At 45.8% G+C, this 18,615-nt stretch overlaps 1 protein-coding gene across 7 annotated transcripts in view; it reads left to right on the top strand.

The window, feature by feature from the left end:
* Positions 1–18,615, top strand: part of atp2b3b (ATPase plasma membrane Ca2+ transporting 3b) — a 77,102-nt gene that overhangs the window by 21,027 nt on the left and 37,460 nt on the right. For 4 of the 7 annotated variants that reach the window (XM_052090948.1, XM_052090949.1, XM_052090951.1 and 1 more), the window contains exons 3-6: positions 950–1,147; positions 2,242–2,499; positions 2,776–2,901; positions 16,492–16,617. In XM_052090948.1, coding sequence (XP_051946908.1) covers positions 950–1,147; positions 2,242–2,499; positions 2,776–2,901; positions 16,492–16,617 — 708 coding nt within the window. Of the gene's footprint in view, positions 1–949; positions 1,148–2,241; positions 2,500–2,775; positions 2,902–16,491; positions 16,618–18,362; positions 18,417–18,615 lie in introns of all 7 variants that reach the window. The other 3 variants (XM_052090953.1, XM_052090946.1, XM_052090950.1) reach the window with 1 other exon arrangement.

Here is an 18,615-nt window from a genome sequence, read left to right on the forward strand (position 1 = left end):
TACCTTACATGGTGTATTTAAAGCTAGTGTGTGTCTGTTTGTGAGAGTGTTTGTATGACATAGAATTGGAGACATTTACGCTTCATAGCAAAGACTCATGAACTTGAATAATATGAAGTTTCTTCACTCATATGCCCTGTCTTCAGGTTGTGAAGGAATAGTTTGGTCCAAAAATGTCTCTTGCCAAAAGACATATGGCTACGTAATGTTAAAATGCATCATGAGGCAGACTGTAGACAAAAATGTTTCCCTCTCACATGTTTTCTGTCCTGTTTCAGTTGTGCATGGCAGGTTTCAGCAAAGCAAATCAATGGTAGCTGTGTTTGAGCAGTTTCTGAACTGTTCTGAATGTACAGGATGTTTGTTTGTGTGTTTCAATGCTGTGTATTTGACAATAAATACTATCTATCTAAAACTACAATATTTTTGCTAATTATTTTATAATTATTATACATGCGGTTTTATTCAGTTTTTATTCATTTAGAGCCTATATGTTCAAATTCACAACAAAAAAGGATTATGATAAGTCCAGGGCGGAGCTTCCAAAGGAGCACTGAAGGGAGGGGTGTGTTTGTTTTGGCAGCTGAGTGTTTCTCAAGAATCGCTGAGTGCACCTTTAATGTCACTTGAATTGAATATATTTTAGTGCATTTCTATCTTTATACTGTGGAAGGCTTTTTTTTGGAAAACATTAATAAAAATTATATTGTTACATATTGATTTTTTTTTTCTTTCCTTAGAAGGAAGTAAATGCATTTTGACAGGAAAAGAAGTATATTTAGAGTCAAATTTCAATTTAAAATTTTGAATCAACTACAAGCACATATTAATATACATTTTAACCTAAAAACTAAATAATTTGTTAATTATAAAAGGTTCATGAACATGTTATGTGTCAATTCCTCATGAATATGTATGTTTGACTCTCACTTCTCTCATTTCCTTTCAGGTTTGTCAGATAACCCAACAGATCTGGAGAAGCGCAGACAGGTATTTGGACAAAACTTCATACCCCCAAAAAAGCCCAAGACCTTCCTTCAGCTGGTGTGGGAGGCATTACAAGATGTCACTCTCATCATCCTGGAGATCGCTGCCATCATCTCTCTCGGCCTGTCCTTCTATCAGCCGCCCGGACATGAGAGCGAGGGTAAGACAGAAGGGAGCTAGACAGGGAGAGAGAGAGAGAGAGAGAGAGAGAGAGAGAGAGAGAGAGAGAGAGGTGGATCCAAAGAATGTTAGAGGAATGAAGTAGAGGAAGGCAGTTAAAGGGCTGGTGTGTGGGTCGAGGGAGGAGGGACTGACGGATAGAGAGTGGGAGGAAAGAGAGAGAGAGAGAACTGAATCAAGGTAGTGTGGGAGGAAAAAGGTGAGAATGAAGGTGAGAAAAGAGGATGTCAGGCAGGAATGCAGAAAAAGAGAAAACAAGGGGGAGGAGTCTAAAGGCACTTGGGAAAAATGAACCAATGAAACATAGCTTTGATTGGCAGAAATTGTTAAACATTTTGTACCACCCTGTTGAGAAAAAAATAATAAACAATTTAATTTTCCAAAGCTGGTTTGCTGGTTTTGGTTGGTCCCTGAGCCTGGGCTAACTTTGGGGCACATTTCAGCTGGTCAGTTTGGGAGACCACCTTAGGCTGACTTAATCTTCAGAGATCCAACCATTTCATGATGTATAGGAAAGCACTGAGCATAACATTTTTAAGCATAATTTGTTTTGGGGTGAATCTTGTGTAACTTAAACAAACAATGGCAGTCAATGGGAAAATCTTGATTTTATGCATGCTTTAGCAAGCTGTAATATTCAATATGCAATTTTTTCCCCACCAAAACTATTGTTGTGATAATGTCTGCTACTGATATGTGTAGTTTTTATTTTTTATTTGATTGAATCGCCCTAAACAAACGTTGTGATTCTGCTATGCAGTGTTTCTGAGTGTAAAGGTAGCATATGTAACTGGTAGCATATGGCGCTAGCAATCCCAAGGTTCTGAGTTTGTTTCCCAGGAAACATATGGAAACATAACATGTATAGCTTTGGACCAGCTTGAAATAGCTAAAACAGCTAAGGCTGGTTTAAGCTGTTTTTTTCAGCACGGAAATAAAAAATAAAAAGCTTTAAACACTGAAGTTTTATGGTTAATTATGGTTAATATCTATGGTTAATAGTCCTGTTTTATAATACAATTGCATTTTGAGGGCTGCTTGGTAACCGCATGGTAATGACGTTAACTTCTGCAGGTTGTGGGAAGGTGTCAGGAGGATTTGAAGACGAAGGGGAGGCAGAGGCAGGATGGATTGAAGGTGCCGCCATCCTACTTTCTGTCATTTGCGTGGTGCTGGTGACCGCTTTCAACGACTGGAGTAAAGAGAAGCAGTTCCGCGGGCTACAGAGCCGAATCGAACAGGAGCAGCGATTCGCTGTGGTGCGCAATGGAAACGTCATCCAGATCCCTGTCGCGGAAATGGTGGTTGGGGACATGGCACAGATAAAATATGGTCAGTTGCTGTGCTGCTGAGCACAGTGAATTAAATGAATGCTGAGATTAGTCTTAACTCATCTAATATGAGGAAGGTGTGGATTATTACGGCTGTATTTTTAGAGTAATGTTCACATAAATCAGGATGGGAACTCATTTGTTGATAATGTACCCTGTGTAAGATGGCATTATTTGTCCGAAGAGTGAATGCTTTTTGTGATATTAATGTCCTAATGATCGGGAGATGTTTATTTGTATTGTTGTGAGTTTGTCCTACTTTCTTTTTCTTTCTCAGGTGACCTCTTACCTGCTGATGGCATCCTGATTCAGGGAAATGACCTGAAGATTGACGAGAGCTCTTTGACCGGTGAATCAGACCATGTACAGAAGTCATCTGACAAGGACCCCATGCTTCTATCTGGTAAGCAGGCATGCATTCACAAATTCACAAGTTAAAGGGATAATATCAATCACTGAATGCTGAGTGAGACTAATCTCAGTTTGTGTTTCACAGAATAAATAAAGTCATACAGGTTTAAAACAAACCCAATAGCTGGAAGCACACAGTTCTCTAGAATGTCATATCATTGCGTGGATTGGTCTTAACTGGAATAAAGTGGCCCTGCCAAACCATTAAATAGAAGGGATCGTCCATATACTTTTGGCCATGTAGTGTACCTTTCTGAGCTTTAGATGAAAGTGTCTGCTAAATGAATAAATATATTACACACCTACCAATGAATTATAATTTCAATAATCTGAAATCATCACTGCTTTATACGTTTGTGTAATTCTCAGAGGTCACAGCCACCCAAAATCTGATTGTATACATGTAATTCCCAAAATTCTGTATTTTCTTGTTAGGTGAACTCACCTCATTTAAAAAGGATTTACTCTGATGCTTTATCCACACCTCTTGCTGTTAGAGATGATAAACAAACAAACAAACAAACACAAAGATTATTGAGTGCACATTTCAAGGTGAAGGGCATCATTTTTTCTATATAATATATATCTCATTTTAATGTACTGAGACAACTGTTAATAAGCCAACTGTAGGCTGATTTTTCCAAAGAGAGTAAACCCTGTGACTCAATTTTGTTTGCTGTTGTTTGTGGTGCAGAAGTTACACACTTCATCTTTAAAGTTGCTGTAGTAATTTTTATTTTTTTAGCTATACCATGCATAAAAAGTTCCCACTACCTGACAGATATCACTGAAATTGGTGTCCTGAAAAATGACTCCTTTCTCTGTGACAGCTCTAGACTAGTCAGGGGGCTGACCCACGGTTTAGTCAATCGAACAAAATGCATAATTTGAGCAAATCTTAGCTAATAAGAAAGCATTTTTTGGTCAAAACTTACCCAATCAGTTAAGTCGTTGCTAGACCCTATTTAGGAGGGCTTCATCCTCGATTTTCTCATCTGTAAAGAAAGACTTTAGTGCGAGCCAACAGAACTAGAGTGCGGGCTGTGATGGAGCTGAACGAGAAATTTGTGAGCTAGCAAGGATCAAGTCAAGTCAAGTCAAGTGGTTTTTATTGTCGTTTCAACCATATACAGTTAGTACAGTACACAGCAAAACGAGACAACGTTCCTCCAGGACCATGGTGCTACATAAAAACAACAAAGGACCAACATAGGGCCACATGAGACAACACAACGAAATAAAATACCTATATAAAAAACCTATATACCTATATAAAGTGCACGTGCAAACATGTGCAAAAAGTACAGGACAGTACAACAAATTACTGACAATGAACAGGACAATAGACAGTGCAGCGCCGACCAGTACTCAGTAGTGCAAAAAGATGACAGTTTCTAAAATGTAAACATAACATACTATGAGATAATGTTCTATGCACATAGCAGTTATTGAGGTAGCAGACAGTTATAAAGTGACAGTTATTAAAGTGCAACTCAGGACACGTGTGTGTCAAACCAGTCTCTGAGTATTGAGAAGTCTGATGGCTTGGGGGAAGAAGCTGTTACACAGTCTGGCCGTGAGGGCCCGAATGCTTCGGTACCTCTTGCCAGACGGGAGGAGGGTAAAGAGTTTGTGTGAGGGGTGTGTGGGGTTGTCCACAATGCTGGTTGCTTTATGGATACAGTGTTTTTTGTAAATGTCTTTCATGGAGGGAAGAGAGACCCCAATGATCTTCTCAGCTGTCCTCACTATCCTCTGCAGGGCTTTGCGGTCCGAAACGGTGCAAGTCCCAAACCAGGCAGTGATGCAGCTGCTCAGGATGCTCTCAATAGTCCCTCTATAGAATGTAGTGAGGATGGGGGTGGGAGATGTGCTTTCCTCAGCCTTCGAAGAAAGTAGAGACGCTGCTGGGCTTTCTTGGTGATAGAGCTGGTGTTGAGGGACCAGGTGAGGTTCTCCGCCAGGTGAACACCAAGGAATTTGGTGCTCTTGACGATCTCCACAGAGGAGCCGTCGATGTTCAGCGGAGTGTGTTCACCTTGTGCTCTCCTAAAGTCAACAACCATCTCTTTTGTTTTGTCGACATTCAGGGACAGGTTGTTGGCTCTACACCAGTCCGTCAGCCGCTGCACCTCCTCTCTGTATGCTGACTCGTTGTTCTTGCTGATGAGACCCACCACGGTCGTGTCATCGGCGAACTTGATGATGTGATTCGAGCTGTGCATTGCTGCACAGTCGTGAGTCAGCAGAGTGAACAGCAGTGGACTGAGCACACAGCCCTGGGGGCCCCAGTGCTCAGTGTGGTGGTGGTGGAGATGCTGTTCCCGATCCGGACTGACTGAGGTCTCCCAGTCAGGAAGTCCAGGATCCAGTTGCAGAGGGAGGTGTCCAGGCCCAGCAGGTTCAGCTTTCCAATCAGGTGCTGGGGAATGATTGTGTTGAATGCTGAGCTGAAATCTATGAACAGCATTCGAACGTATGAGTCCTTATTGTCTAGGTGGGTGAGGGCCAGATGGAGGGTTGTGGTGATGGCATCGTCCGTTGAACGGTTTGAACGATACGCAAACTGCAGTGGGTCTAGTGAGGGGGCAGCTGGGTCTTAATCTGCCTCATGACGAGCCTCTCGAAGCACTTCATGATGATGGGTGTAAGTGCGACGGGACGGTAGTCGTTGAGGCAGGACACTGAAGACTTCTTTGGCATGGGGATGATGGTGGTGGCCTTGAAGCACGTTGGAACAACGGCGCTGCTCAGAGAGATGTTGAAGATGTCGGTAAGAACATCTGCTAGCTGGTCTGCACATCCTCTGGGCACTCTGCCAGGAATGTTGTCTGGTCCAGCAGCCTTCCGTGGGTTGACTCTACGTAGAGTTTTCCTCACATCTGCCGTGGTAAGACAGAGCACCTGGTCGTTGGGAGGAGGGGTGGACTTCCTCGCCATCACGTCGTTCTGCACTTCAAACCGAGCGTAGAAGTCGTTCAGCGCATCTGGAAGGGAGGCATCTTTGTCACAGGCAACTGATGTTGTCCTGTAGTTGGTGATGGCCTGGATGCCCTGCCACATGCGCCGCGTGTCACCGCTGTCCTGGAAGTGACTGTGGATTCTCTGGGCGTGTGCGCGCTTTGCCTCTCTGATTGCCCGTGACAGTTTGGCCCTAGCTGTTCTTAGGGCTGCCTTATCGCCTGCTCTGAAGGCGGAGTCTCGGGACCTCAGCAGCGTGCGCACCTCCGCAGTCATCCACGGCTTCTGGTTGGAGCGTGTGGTGATGGTCTTGGAGAATGTGACATCATCAATGTACTTGCAGATGTAGCTGGTCACTGATGCTGTGTATTCCTCCAAGTTGGTAGAGTCGCCATATGTTGCAGCCTCCCTGAACATGTGCCAGTCAGTACACTCAAAACAGTCCTGAAGAGCAGAGATGGCTCCTGCTGGCCAGGTTTTCACCTGCTTCTGAAGCGGTTTTGTGCGTCTGACGAGCGGTCTGTATGCTGGAATTAACATAACAGAGATGTGGTCTGAGTAGCCGAGGTGGGGGCGGGCTCCACCCGTGCACGCCTGGGATGTTTGTGTAAACAAGATCAAGCTGCTTCAGCCCTCTCGTTGCAAAGTCCACATACTGATGGAATTTAGGGAGCACTGTCTTGAGATTTGCATGGTTGAAATCTCCGGCGACAATAAACAGTCCGTCGGGGTGAGCGTTCTGCAGTTCAGCTCATAGCCCCATACAGTTCACAGAGCGCTTCCTTAGCGTTAGCTGGGGAATGTAAACTCGGTTATGCAAACAGTGGTGAATTCCCGTGGTAGATAAAAAGGTCTGCATCTAACAGTCACAAGCTCCAACAGCGATGAACAGTAACTAGAGACTAGCATAGAGTTCTTGCACCATTCCGTGTTGATGTAAACACACAAGCCACCACCGCGAGTCTTACCGCAGAGAGCTGTATTTCTGTCGGCACGAAACGAGGCGAGCCCGTCTAGCTGAATAGCGGCATCCAGAACTCTGTCGCTGAGCCACGTCTCCGTGAAAACAAAGACGCAGCAGTCTCTAAACTCACGCTGCGTAGCCTGCTGGAGTCGGATATAGTCCAGTTTATAGTCCAGGATCAGCATCTTTCGACTGACTGAAGGAGAGGAGGACATTTTCATTTGTTTAGTTCAGTAATCATGTTTAACAAGATGAGATAGGGGCTGGATCAATTATGAGTAAAAGTGTCTGAAGACATAATTGAAACTTCTATTTAATTTTTTTGTATAGCTTGATAGTCATGCACAACAGTTCACAAAATGATAGATATGCTTTTTTGTCATTGCTGTAGAAATGCTTATAATGCTTAAACACACTGAATTCTCTTTGTAGATTTGTAGACATGCAAATTTGAATGAAGTTTCATTAAACTTGTTTCTTTCGTGAACTACTCGGTGCTGTTTCAGTAGTTTAACAACTCAAAACATATAAAAACTTTCATTTGTTGCCACCTACTAGCATAAAAGTGTGATTTACAAAAATGGTAACTGAATTATACCAAAATGACCGGATCAGAAAAAATCTTTTGAACGGATTGAAAAGACTTGAGTCACAAGCTAATGGCAGATATAAAGATACATCTTCAGGATATAAAGCTGAAACATTTTTTGAAAATCCTGCTTCATATTGACCCTCATTCACAAAGCAGTCCAGTGTAAAATGATTTGCACAAACATACAGAAATTTTGGTGTGTTTTGGGGCACATTTGCTTCAAAAACACAACTTATTCACTGCGTCTTCAGTGGCTCTAATGCTGGTAGTACATGAAGACTCTTATGTTCACTTTTACAGCCAACAACAGAACCCTTCTGATGCTTACGAAGCTGAGACATTCTTCTCACTATAGCTGCTCCAGCATGGAAAAAATGGCAGACTGTGTGTAGATCACTTTGGGGGGATCTATGATAATAGGGTGGAGTCCGTCACCAGTCGTGGGCAAGGCCTGCTCTAATGTGATGTCATGTTTGAGCGGAAACAAAAACCAATCACTTTGAGACACTTTTCTTTTATTAATAGTAAGATAAGAAAGAGGAGTGGGTGGACTTTTAACATTGTAGGGTGGTTGTGTACACACTGCCAACTCACATTTATGTTCAAACACCATGTAAAAGTGAATTTTGCTTAATAGGTCCCCTTTAAGTTAGAAAAATTGTGGAAATTAGCAAAATTGCTAAAATCACTTAGAGCACCTTTAACTTTCTATAAACAATCTGGTGCTGGAAACAAAGGAATCACTGTGTATTAAAGATGACATAATTATATAAATCAAATAATTGTTTAAAGATTTATGCCCATCAATTGTCTTGACTGTGAGAATGTTTTGAAACACGAAATTAGTCAACCTTTTTTTAGAGTGTTTGATGTCGTTTTGCATTCCTCGCACTGGTGCGTGTTATGTACTCTTGTTTAATGCAGTAAATGCAGTAGCCTGGTTTGCCATGTTGGGTAGAGTATGCATGTGCTGTGGGTGTGTATTTCACAGAGAAATAAACAGGTCATTCATGCGAGCATTCGTGTTGATCTAAAATGTGTTAATAGACTAAACTTTAACTACACAACATTTGGCAATGAGGATGGCTAAGTTTAACTTGCCACCGCCAGGACCTTTTCCTCCCATGCCCGGTGAACCACCTATTCTGTGGGCCAGTTTGATTAATGGGTACGCAGTATACCTTAAGGCTAAGGAACTATGATGATATTCCTGACCAGAGGAAGATCGCCCTGCTTCACCACTGTCTTGGAGCGGAGGAACAGAGGATTTATCGTGTGCTTGGTCAACCGGAGACCTATGAGGAAGCAGGTGATCTCGCCAATCGCTTTGATAGTGAATTGGCGCAAATGGCTGCAGCACCTGGGTGAGTCCATTCAAAACTGTGTGACTAATCTGAGAGACATGGTGCTTTTGCAACTACGGGCACTTCAGGATCAGATTATTCATGACCAGTTTATTGAAAGGACAATGTGTGGTAGGACTCGGGAAAACTACTGTTAGAACCCTATGAATTAACATTGGATCAAGCTGTGGCACTCGCTCTCCAAGTGGAAGCAGCTGTTGAATGCTCCACACTCCTAGCAGACACTCCCACAGAGCATCTCCGAACTGCCTGTCACACAGGCCACATCCCCTCCCCCACTGGCTTAAGTGAATATGAGGAGGCAAGCTTTCCAGTGCAACTAGCACAGACATAGGGGAGCTGGTGCAGTTTGAGCTTTTTTGGCAACTGTGGCTCTAGTTCACACAATTCAAGATCCCAACAATGTCCAGCGCCTGCTACAAAAACCTCACAGAAAAGACACCCTGCTGCATATAATGATTACACTGAGATCAGACACATATCAGTGTGTCAGGTTGCATTCATGACATGTACTGTGCTGCTAGATGAGGTGAGTCTTCCACTTTTAATGGATACGGGTGCTGCTGCATCCTTGCTCAATGCCAGCACTTATCACAAGTTTCTTCCGTTGCAACAGTCCTCCACATCTTTATGTGGCTACGATAGTGCCAAAATTGCTATGCTAGGTGTTCTATGGGTCCCATTACACTACGGATATAAACACCTGGCATTATTTCATTTCTACATAACCATGCGGGGAGCCAACCTCCTGGGCCTTGATCTTTTCACAGGCCTGGGGTTCACATTACGGGACAACGAGGGCTCTGACATCCACCATATTACTTCCACATGTCAACAGCGATGGCCAGCTCTGTTTGACGGACTAGGCTGCCTCACAGCTTTTGGTCATCGAGATCAAACCCGTCCCCCAGGATTTCTAACCTGGTCATCGCCAAGAAAAAGTCAGGGGAATAGACGTGCACTCTGTGAACAAGGTGGTCATTCCTGGCAAATACCCTTTACGCACTGCTGAGGAGCTGACCATCTGCTTCAAAGGATCAACGGTCTTCACAATGCTGGACCTGCATCAAGGCTACCTGCAGGTGCCACTCCACCCCTCCAGTAGAGACCTCACAGCATTTGTCACGCACAATGGGGTGTTTAGGTACACCCACATGCCGTTTTGCCTTAGCTTCGTGCCCAGCTGCTTTCAAAAAGTGATGGTCACCATCTTGTCTGGTATTCTGGGGGTTGCTGTTTTCCTGAATTATATAGTAGTCCATGCCTTGGATGCCCAGTCCCATGATGAGTGGCCAGGGCTCTCCACATGGTGGCCAGGGCTCTCATGAAGAACAACCTTACACTGAATGGAGAGAATTGCACATTTACAGCCTCAGCTATAGAATGTGTGGGGTTTTGTCTCACATCCACAAGCATTTCCCCACTTCAGTCAAACATTGAGGCTATACACCAAATCCCGGAACCCAACTCTGCCTCCCAAAGTGGCCTCATTCTTGGGCATGACCACCTACTACCTTCGTTTTCTGACCCATTACTCCCAGACAACGGCACTGCTTCTCCAGTTACTAAAGAAAGAGGAAACATGGAATGGACTGCAGTGTACACCGAGGCTATCCAAACGCTGAAGTATCAGCTAACTACTCCACCCGTCCTAGTCCACTTTGACCCAGACAGTCTGACTATTTTCACCTGTGATGCCTCAGCACAGGCAGTAGGAGTGGTCCTGTCACAAGAGCAGGATGGTGGGGAAAGACCCATAGCATTCGCCTCCTGGGCTCTGAATGCCACAGACTCTGTGGGTGAAAGCAAAGCCCTCATCTGCATCTGGCCTCTGAGAGATGGCATCTCTACCTCTACGGATGGCATTTCACCCTCCGCATGAACCATCAGGCTCTGACCACACTCCTGTTATCCTCCAGCTCAGAGCATAAACTCCTACGCCTGCACAGAAGGGCCGAGCACCTGCGGCAGTATGATTACGAGCTCAAATTCACGCCAGGGAGAGACAATGTGGTCGCTGATCTCCTATCCAGATCCATAGATGCGCCCACAATGACAGTGTGGCAGGGCGGAGGGCGGGGCCGGGTCGTGATACTACACACCCGGTCTCGTATTAGGCTAATTATGCCTCCGTGAGGTTTAAAGGCTGACTGCGGAGGGCCGTGCGGGAGAGAGAGATCGTTAGCGGACATGTCCGTCATGTGTGTGTTTGTGTTGTCTTTTAAGTTTACTATTAAACTATTATTTATATTGTAAAGCCGGTTCTTGCCTCCTCGTTTCCATTGAATACTTTACACTGGTGCCGAAGCCCGGGAAGGAGGAGGGATACGCTGTAGTAGAGTTCTCGCCACTACCGTCCACCCCAACGGAGCAGCCGCGGCCATCTGCCGGGGGACGAGGAGCCCAGCCGCCTGAACGAGGACGATGGCCGACGACCGCGAGGGGAGAAGGGACTCCTAGCCGACCGCCTGGAGCGAGAGGACCACTGCCAGGGGCGGGGTAGACCCCTTCTGTTCCCCGAGAATGCGGCGGGGTGTTCTGTCCGCCAGGGGCTGGAGGACTGCCTTGGATCCGCCCGGAGAGGCGCGGCTATTGTCCGATAAAGGGTGGAGGAGTGGCCGAGGAACAAGCTGCGGCATATCGGAGAACTGGCGAGTAAGAGTTTTTTTTTTCATCTCTCTCTCCTCTCTCTCTCTCACTGTCGCTCTGCGTTGGCCTTTATCCTCTTTTAAATTTTACAGTTTTTTGGGGGGGTACTAAACTGTTACAGGAAGTACCTCCCATTTGAATTATTTCTGTTTCCCTCCCCTTGTCCCCTCCCTCGTCCAGGTAGATGGGGATGACCTGCCGGCAGACAGCGCGGAAGGCGCGCCCTCCCCCAGGGAAAGGGGGGGGATGTACATCAGGCCGGGGGCTCCCCAGCCTGAGAGAACGAGGGAGGAATGTGGCAGGGCGGAGGGCGGGGCCGGGTCGTAATACTAGACACCCGGTCTCGTATTAGGCTAATTATGCCTCCGTGAGGTTTAAAGGCTGACTGCGGAGGGCCGTGCAGGAGAGAGAGATTGTTAGCAGACATGTCCGTCATGTGTGTGTTTGTGTTGTCTTTTAAGTTTACTATTAAACTATTATTTATATTGTAAAGCCGGTTCTCGCCTCCTCGTTTCCATTGAATACGTTACAGACAGCTTCACCAGCTAGCTCCAACATGGAGCCAGAGCTCATCCAGATGCTACACGCACCTCTAAAGCATCTGTCTCACTGGAGGAGCTGCAGCAAGAAATCTGAGTGTGATCCCTCACTGACAGTGCACCGCACACATATGCTCATACAGCATATACGCTCAGGAACGCCAGCATGAGTGCCTGAGGAGCTGGTGCCATAGTGCAAAATGAACTGTCATGCTGGGGTGATGTTTTTGTCTCCACGGGCCTCTGTACAGTGGTGCCGGGTAGCTTGTATGCACGGGTCCTATCAATGGCACACAAGGGTCACTTGGGCATTGTAAAGCTCAAGCAAAGATGCAGGGACCTGGTGTGGTGGCCAGACATCTATTGGGACATTGAAGGGCTTGTCAGGGACTGTGAACATGCCTCCTTAGTGGAAAGATGGGACCACCATCCCCAACCTCTCTGCAGCCAGTTTCTTGGCCAGCACCTAACATGCAACCACCTCCGCCAGCTTTTGGGCCTCAACCTCTTCACCAGTAACCAAGATGACCAAGAGATAACGCAGCCTGTGACATTCGGGGGGTCGACCAGTCCAGGCAAGGGATTGTCCTGCATATCTGGCATCCAGCTGTTGTTAATTAGATCTACAAATCTCTGTTTCCTGCTGTGAGCACTGGTGCATGCCCTCTCCCTTCCTCCCTGCTATTCTTAGACACTTGGGATGTTAACTCCATTCGTTTTATGAGGCTGTCCTGCGCTACGTACGGCATTATTGAATAATACCCCAATTATATTTTGGTGAAGATGATGTATGGGGACTGTTGTTGTGTGCAGTGCAGTGTTTGTATAAGTCATATGCTAATCGTGAACTGCAGCAGGCCAGTCTGTCTGTGTTTGAAGATATCTATTGTTTTTCATTCCTCACTTCTGTTTGTGTCTTTTCCATTTGCATTAATATTATTTTGCTTATTCTGGGCTTTGTAATGGATGTGTTTTTATTGAGCAGTGTGTTTGAATGTGTTACCTCAAACAGTAGTTTTGTCTTGTTTTCAAGCAAAAATATACATTTATTTTAGAATAAAATTGGTGTAAGATAATAAGACTTGTTTTAAGAGAATATATCTGGAATTAAAGGAATTTTCTGGGTTCAATACAAGTTAAGCTCAGTTAACAGCATTTGTGGCATAATGTTGATTTAAAAAAATTATAATAATAACATAAATTTTCCCTCTCGATCATTAAAAAAAAAAGTAAGGCACTTACAATGGAAGTGAATGGGGCCAGTCCATAAAGACTCAAATTCCCTATCTGTCACTCACTCGACGTTGTGTCGATGAGTTGACACTAGGGGTCAATCCTGATCTTGAGAAAAGGCCAATGGATATTGGCATGTGGAATTTGCATGCCACTCCCCCGGACATACGTGTATAAAAGGAGTGACGCTGCAAACACACATCAGATATCTTCTTCGGAGCCGAGCGAGCAAATTCACAGAGCTGAATTCCTCTGCCACCTCCATTCATGTTAATACCTACGTATACATACATATATATATATATATATATATATATATAAACACATAAAAGAGTTGAATTTCCTCTAAAAGAGTGGCGCTAACCAAAAACGTCTTTTTCAAGATGCCTTTTTCATTTGTGTATATTTCCTGGATGCGATCGTTACCTCTCCGCTTCCCATGGCCACTATCGCTGCCTCTCGTGTTGGGCACTGCCCACGGGACAGTGCTTGTGGATGGATCATGCTCTCACTGTGAGGGCATGATTCTGGCAACGTTGCGGTCACGGCTTTCTCTCGTAATAGAGCCCGACTTGGTCCTTCTACCCACGGTTATGAGGCGGGTCGGTTAGCACTGGGGGCGATTTTGGGGATTTCAATGGGAGCTTTCAATGGGAACCCTCGCGGCCCTGTGATTGGTCCCCGGGCTCCGAGCGCCGCTTATGGCTGCACCCTGCCCCCATACCTTTCTTCCGGGAAGTGCATGATGAGTTCACGTGATCGTGGCGGGCACCTTTTACTACCCGGACCCAGTTCGCAGGCTCGTCCTCACTCACTACCCTCGACGGTGGGGCTGCCAGGGGGTGCTCGGCGACTCCCCAAGGGAGTAAGGCGATTGTGGTGCACTTGTGCCCGCAGAGCGCCGCCACCTGGCGGAGCCATCCGAGTCTCCCGTCCAGGGCCCGTGGGTTTACGTCGTCACTCACGACTGAGCCTACAGTGCCGCTGGACATGCCGCCTCCATCCTGCATGCCACGGCTCTCCTGCGAGTGCACCAAGCCGTGGCGCTCAAAGAACTGCACAAGGGTAGTTCTGACCCGAGATTGATGCAAGAGCTGTGCTCAGTGACTGGTCTCGCCCTACGAGCGATGATGGTCATGGCGCGGTCTCTCGGGCAGGCGATGTCCACCTTAGTGGTCCAGGAGCGCCACCTTTGGCCCAACTTGGTCGAACCAGTTTGGCCTATTTGGCGGCACCGTATAGGATTTCTCCCAGCAATCCTCAGTGGTTAAAAGGCAGATGGGGACCATTCAACACATCCTGCCCCGTCGCGACGCAATGTCTCATACCCCTGTCTGTTTGTCGCCAAGGGCGTCCCCCTGAGGCAGCAACGCACGTTCCACCACAGCCCGCCCCAGTAGGCTAGCCCCGGCCTCGAGCCACCCACAGAAAGCAGACGCCACCCGTCTCATGGCCAGTCGCCAAGAACCCAAGAAAGGCTTCAAAGCGTTCCCCGAGACGGGCAGTCCAGGAAGTAGGAGACCCACTGCACAGGAGATCACCACTCCTTCCCCCGGTGGAGGGCCGGGTGAAGGTTCTTTATTTCCTCTTCTTATCTCACCGCATGTCCCAAGGGCCGTGGTACTCACATTCTAAGATAAAAAATTTTCTCTCTCTGGCAGGTATGGCGCCTTGGAGGCGGGCCTCCCGCCCCCACGTGCCCATTTGTGGCAAAACTCGGCCCCTGATGTGATGGTCTCCATTTGCTACGAGGACGGAAATCTTCCTCCCCCGTCCCAGGCTGTTCCGGGAGCGGTCACAAGGAGTCAGGTAAGTGCTTTGATGTCTCTAGACTCAGCACCTCGGGCTCTGCCCCGTCGCGAGGCCCACCCGCTGCTTTCCTTTCTGCTGGAAAAGTGGGAGGGACCGCTGTCCCCCTCCACCTTGAAAGTGTATGTGGCCGCCATAGCGGCACGTCACGATGCAGTGGAAGGTAAGTATTTAGGGAAGCACGATTTGATCATCAGGTTCCTGAGAGGTTCGAGGAGGTTAAACCCCCCCAGGCCACGCCTCGTTCCCTCGTGGGACCTCTCCGTTGTCCTTGGGGAGCTCCCTTCGAGTGCCATGAGTCAGCAGAGCTAAAGGCGCTCTCTCTGAAGGCCGCCCTCCTGACGGCGCTCACCTCCATCAAGAGGCTAGGGGACCTGCAGGCGTTCTCTGTCAGCGAACTGTGCCTAGAGTTTGGTCAGGCTTACTCTCACATCATCCTGAGACCCCGACCGGGCTACATGCCCAAGGTTCCCACGACCCCTTTCAGGGATCAGGTGGTGAACATGCAAGTGCTGCCCCAGGAGGAGGCAGACCCAGCCTTGGCGTTGCTGTGTCTGGTGCGCGCTCTTCGCATCTACTTGGATCGCAGACAGAGCTTTAGAAGCTCGAGCGGCTCTTTGTCTGCTTCGGTGGACAGCGGAAGGGAAGCGCTGTCTCCAAACAGAGGATTGCCCACTGGGTCGTCAATGCCATCACTATGGCATACCACGCCCAGCACATTCCACCCCCTGCTGGCCTACGAGCCCATTCTACAAGGGGTGTTGCGGCTTCTTGGGCATTGTCCCACGGCGCCTCTCTAGCAGACATATATAGAGCCGCGGGCTGGGCAACACCTAACACCTTTGCAAGGTTCTATAAACCTCAGGGTTGAGCCAGTTTCATCCCGTGTGTTATCAGGTGACACAAACAGGTACGTTCGGGTCAGCTGTCCGGGTGTATCGCTTGTGCATAGCGCCTTTCCCCTCCCTTGAGGTGAAGACGTGCGCTCATTCCCCAGTTGCGTTCGCAAGAAGTGTGAACCCTGGACGTTCTTCCTCCCTAGCCTAGTGGCCGTCGAGTCTTCGGTAAAGACCTTGTGTTGTATTCCAAATAAAAATATATTCCACCCTTCCCATCTCCGAGCACCACTCCTGAAAAGAGGGAGCTCCAGCCAACCTCCAGCCCCTTAAAATTATCTGCCTGGCGATCATGACACTGGTTAAGACCCGACTCTTTATGTGTCTACTTTCAACATCAATGACCACCCCATCGCTCAAGATACAGAGTCTGGGCCAAAATGATACCCGAGTGCCTAATTAAATGTATACATTTATTTGTTTTAAGGATGTTTCGATATTTTTATAGAACAAAATATTTATGTGTTTTCTCTTATGTACTGCAATCAATGATCACACATTGAAGTAGACCTAAGTTTTTTATTCTCATAGCTCTGCCTCTATTTCTTCTTTTTTTCTCAATCGTTCTATCTCAGGTACCCATGTGATGGAGGGATCAGGGAGGATGCTGGTGACCGCAGTTGGAGTCAACTCTCAGACCGGCATCATATTCACTCTACTGGGAGCCGGAGAAGGGGAGGAGGAGAAGAAAGAGAAGAAAGGTAGGTGTGAGGAAGGATAGCATCATACACCAACCAGAACACACACATGCATCATCATACTCACAGAATAAGTTATAGCTACTGCAGGATGTAGTGAGAATGAATGCACACTAACACATTGTGAGTAGCACTACCAGTAGAAAATGGAGAGAGGGGGTGGGAGATCCTTACATTGAACAAGAGAAATCGGTTTTGATATGAATGGAAGGCAAATGGGCTCAGAGCCTGCAGGAATATTTATGAATGGTAAGACGAGGAAGAGAGAAGCAGAGCTTCAGTGCTGCAAACTTTATGGTCCATGTCATGGGTAATTTAGCCTGCAGCCAGCAGAGAGGGAGAGGAATAAAGAAGGATTAGGAGTTATATTGGAAGAGGCCAATTAATTATTCAGAGAAAGGGAATGAAAGAGAGAAACTGAGAGAGAGAGAGAGAGAGAGAGAGAGAGAGAGAGAGAGAGAGAGAGAGAGAGAGAGAGAGAGAGTAAAGGTTGGATGTGGGTGGATGAAGGATGAAGTGGCGCCATGTTCTGTTACTGTCTCACTGAATCGTGCTATGTGTGTCATCAGCCACCGAATAGATTTGGAACTGCCTCACTATGACAGTTCAATTGCCATTCTTTTCATATCCAAACTTGTTTATTATTTTTTTAAATAATTTTTGTGATTTAGTCGTTTCTAAAAATAAATATGGGTAGTTCACATCCCTGCTGAATAAACCAGGCTAAGGTTGTTAGCTGGTCTTGATTAGGCTGGTTTTAAAGGGGTTTTGGGCACCTGTAACCAGTCAGGCTAGGGGACCATTTAGCCGACCAGCTAAAACCACCTTTAAAGGAATATTCAGGGTTCAATACAAGTTGAGCTCAATCGACAGCATTTGTGGCTTAGTGTTGATTACCACAAAGAATTATTTCACCTCATCCCTCCTTTTCTTTAAAAAAGCAAAAATGGAGGTTACAGTGAGGCACTTACAATGAAAGTGAGTGGGGCAGATTTTTGTTTTGTTTAAAGGCAGGAATGTGAAGCTTATAATTTTATAAAAGCACTTTCATGAATTCTTCTGTTAAAACTCATCTATTATTTGAGCTGTAAAGTTGTTTAAAACTAAAATCACATTAACACACATATTGTTAATATCTTGTGGCTATACTTTTGAAACAGTGAGTATTTGATTGCCCACATTCACAAGGAAGAGTCAAAATTATTTTTGTGGCACGCAATATTATGCAACAAATGCTGTTGATTGAGCTCAACTTGTATTGAACCCAGAACATTCCTTTAAGCTGTTTTTTCAGTAAGTAAATAACTTGTCCATGAACTTTTTTTTAGTTCAACTAAGGTCAGGTTAAAATTTATATGAATGTATAAGCAAAAGTCTTTATTTTGAGTGTTGTGTTGTGATCTTTCACATTTTTAATTAACTTTTAACTTTTTTGTCCTGTTCACTTCAGTTGTGACAAATAACCATGCAAGAAATAGAAACTGTAGTTTAAAGTAATTTTAGATAAAGTATTTAAATGATAGCATGTCATAATGCAGTACATAATGTACTCTCACTGCTTGAAATTTCATGTCAACTACCCACATGCAGATCTTGCTTTTTTCAGTTATCCCCTAGAGTTAACACCACATGATTGCCATTGTTTTGATTTCTCTTTTTTCTTACCTCTACTTCCACCTAATCCTAAAATTTCCCATGATTCCCCTCCCCCAAACCCACATTATCCCTTTGTTTCGCTATCCAATCAGTGGACAGTAGTAACTCACTCAGTACTATGGCCAAACAGAGCAACATCACCAATGGTACGTAATCAACAGTCCTGTTCTTTCATCCAGAGACCTACCATATAGATTAAGTTACTTTGGATTTTCAGACTATATTGAGACAGATTACCCCATTCTCCACAACTGAATTGTGTTGGAGTCTATTCACAGGTTTAAAACTTATTTTAATGTTGTAGATCAATGTGTTTATCTGTGTGTCATTTGTTTGTGGGTCTGT

Source organism: Xyrauchen texanus, chromosome 25 (genome assembly GCF_025860055.1).
Source record: "Xyrauchen texanus isolate HMW12.3.18 chromosome 25, RBS_HiC_50CHRs, whole genome shotgun sequence".
Classification (NCBI taxonomy): domain Eukaryota; kingdom Metazoa; phylum Chordata; class Actinopteri; order Cypriniformes; family Catostomidae; genus Xyrauchen; species Xyrauchen texanus.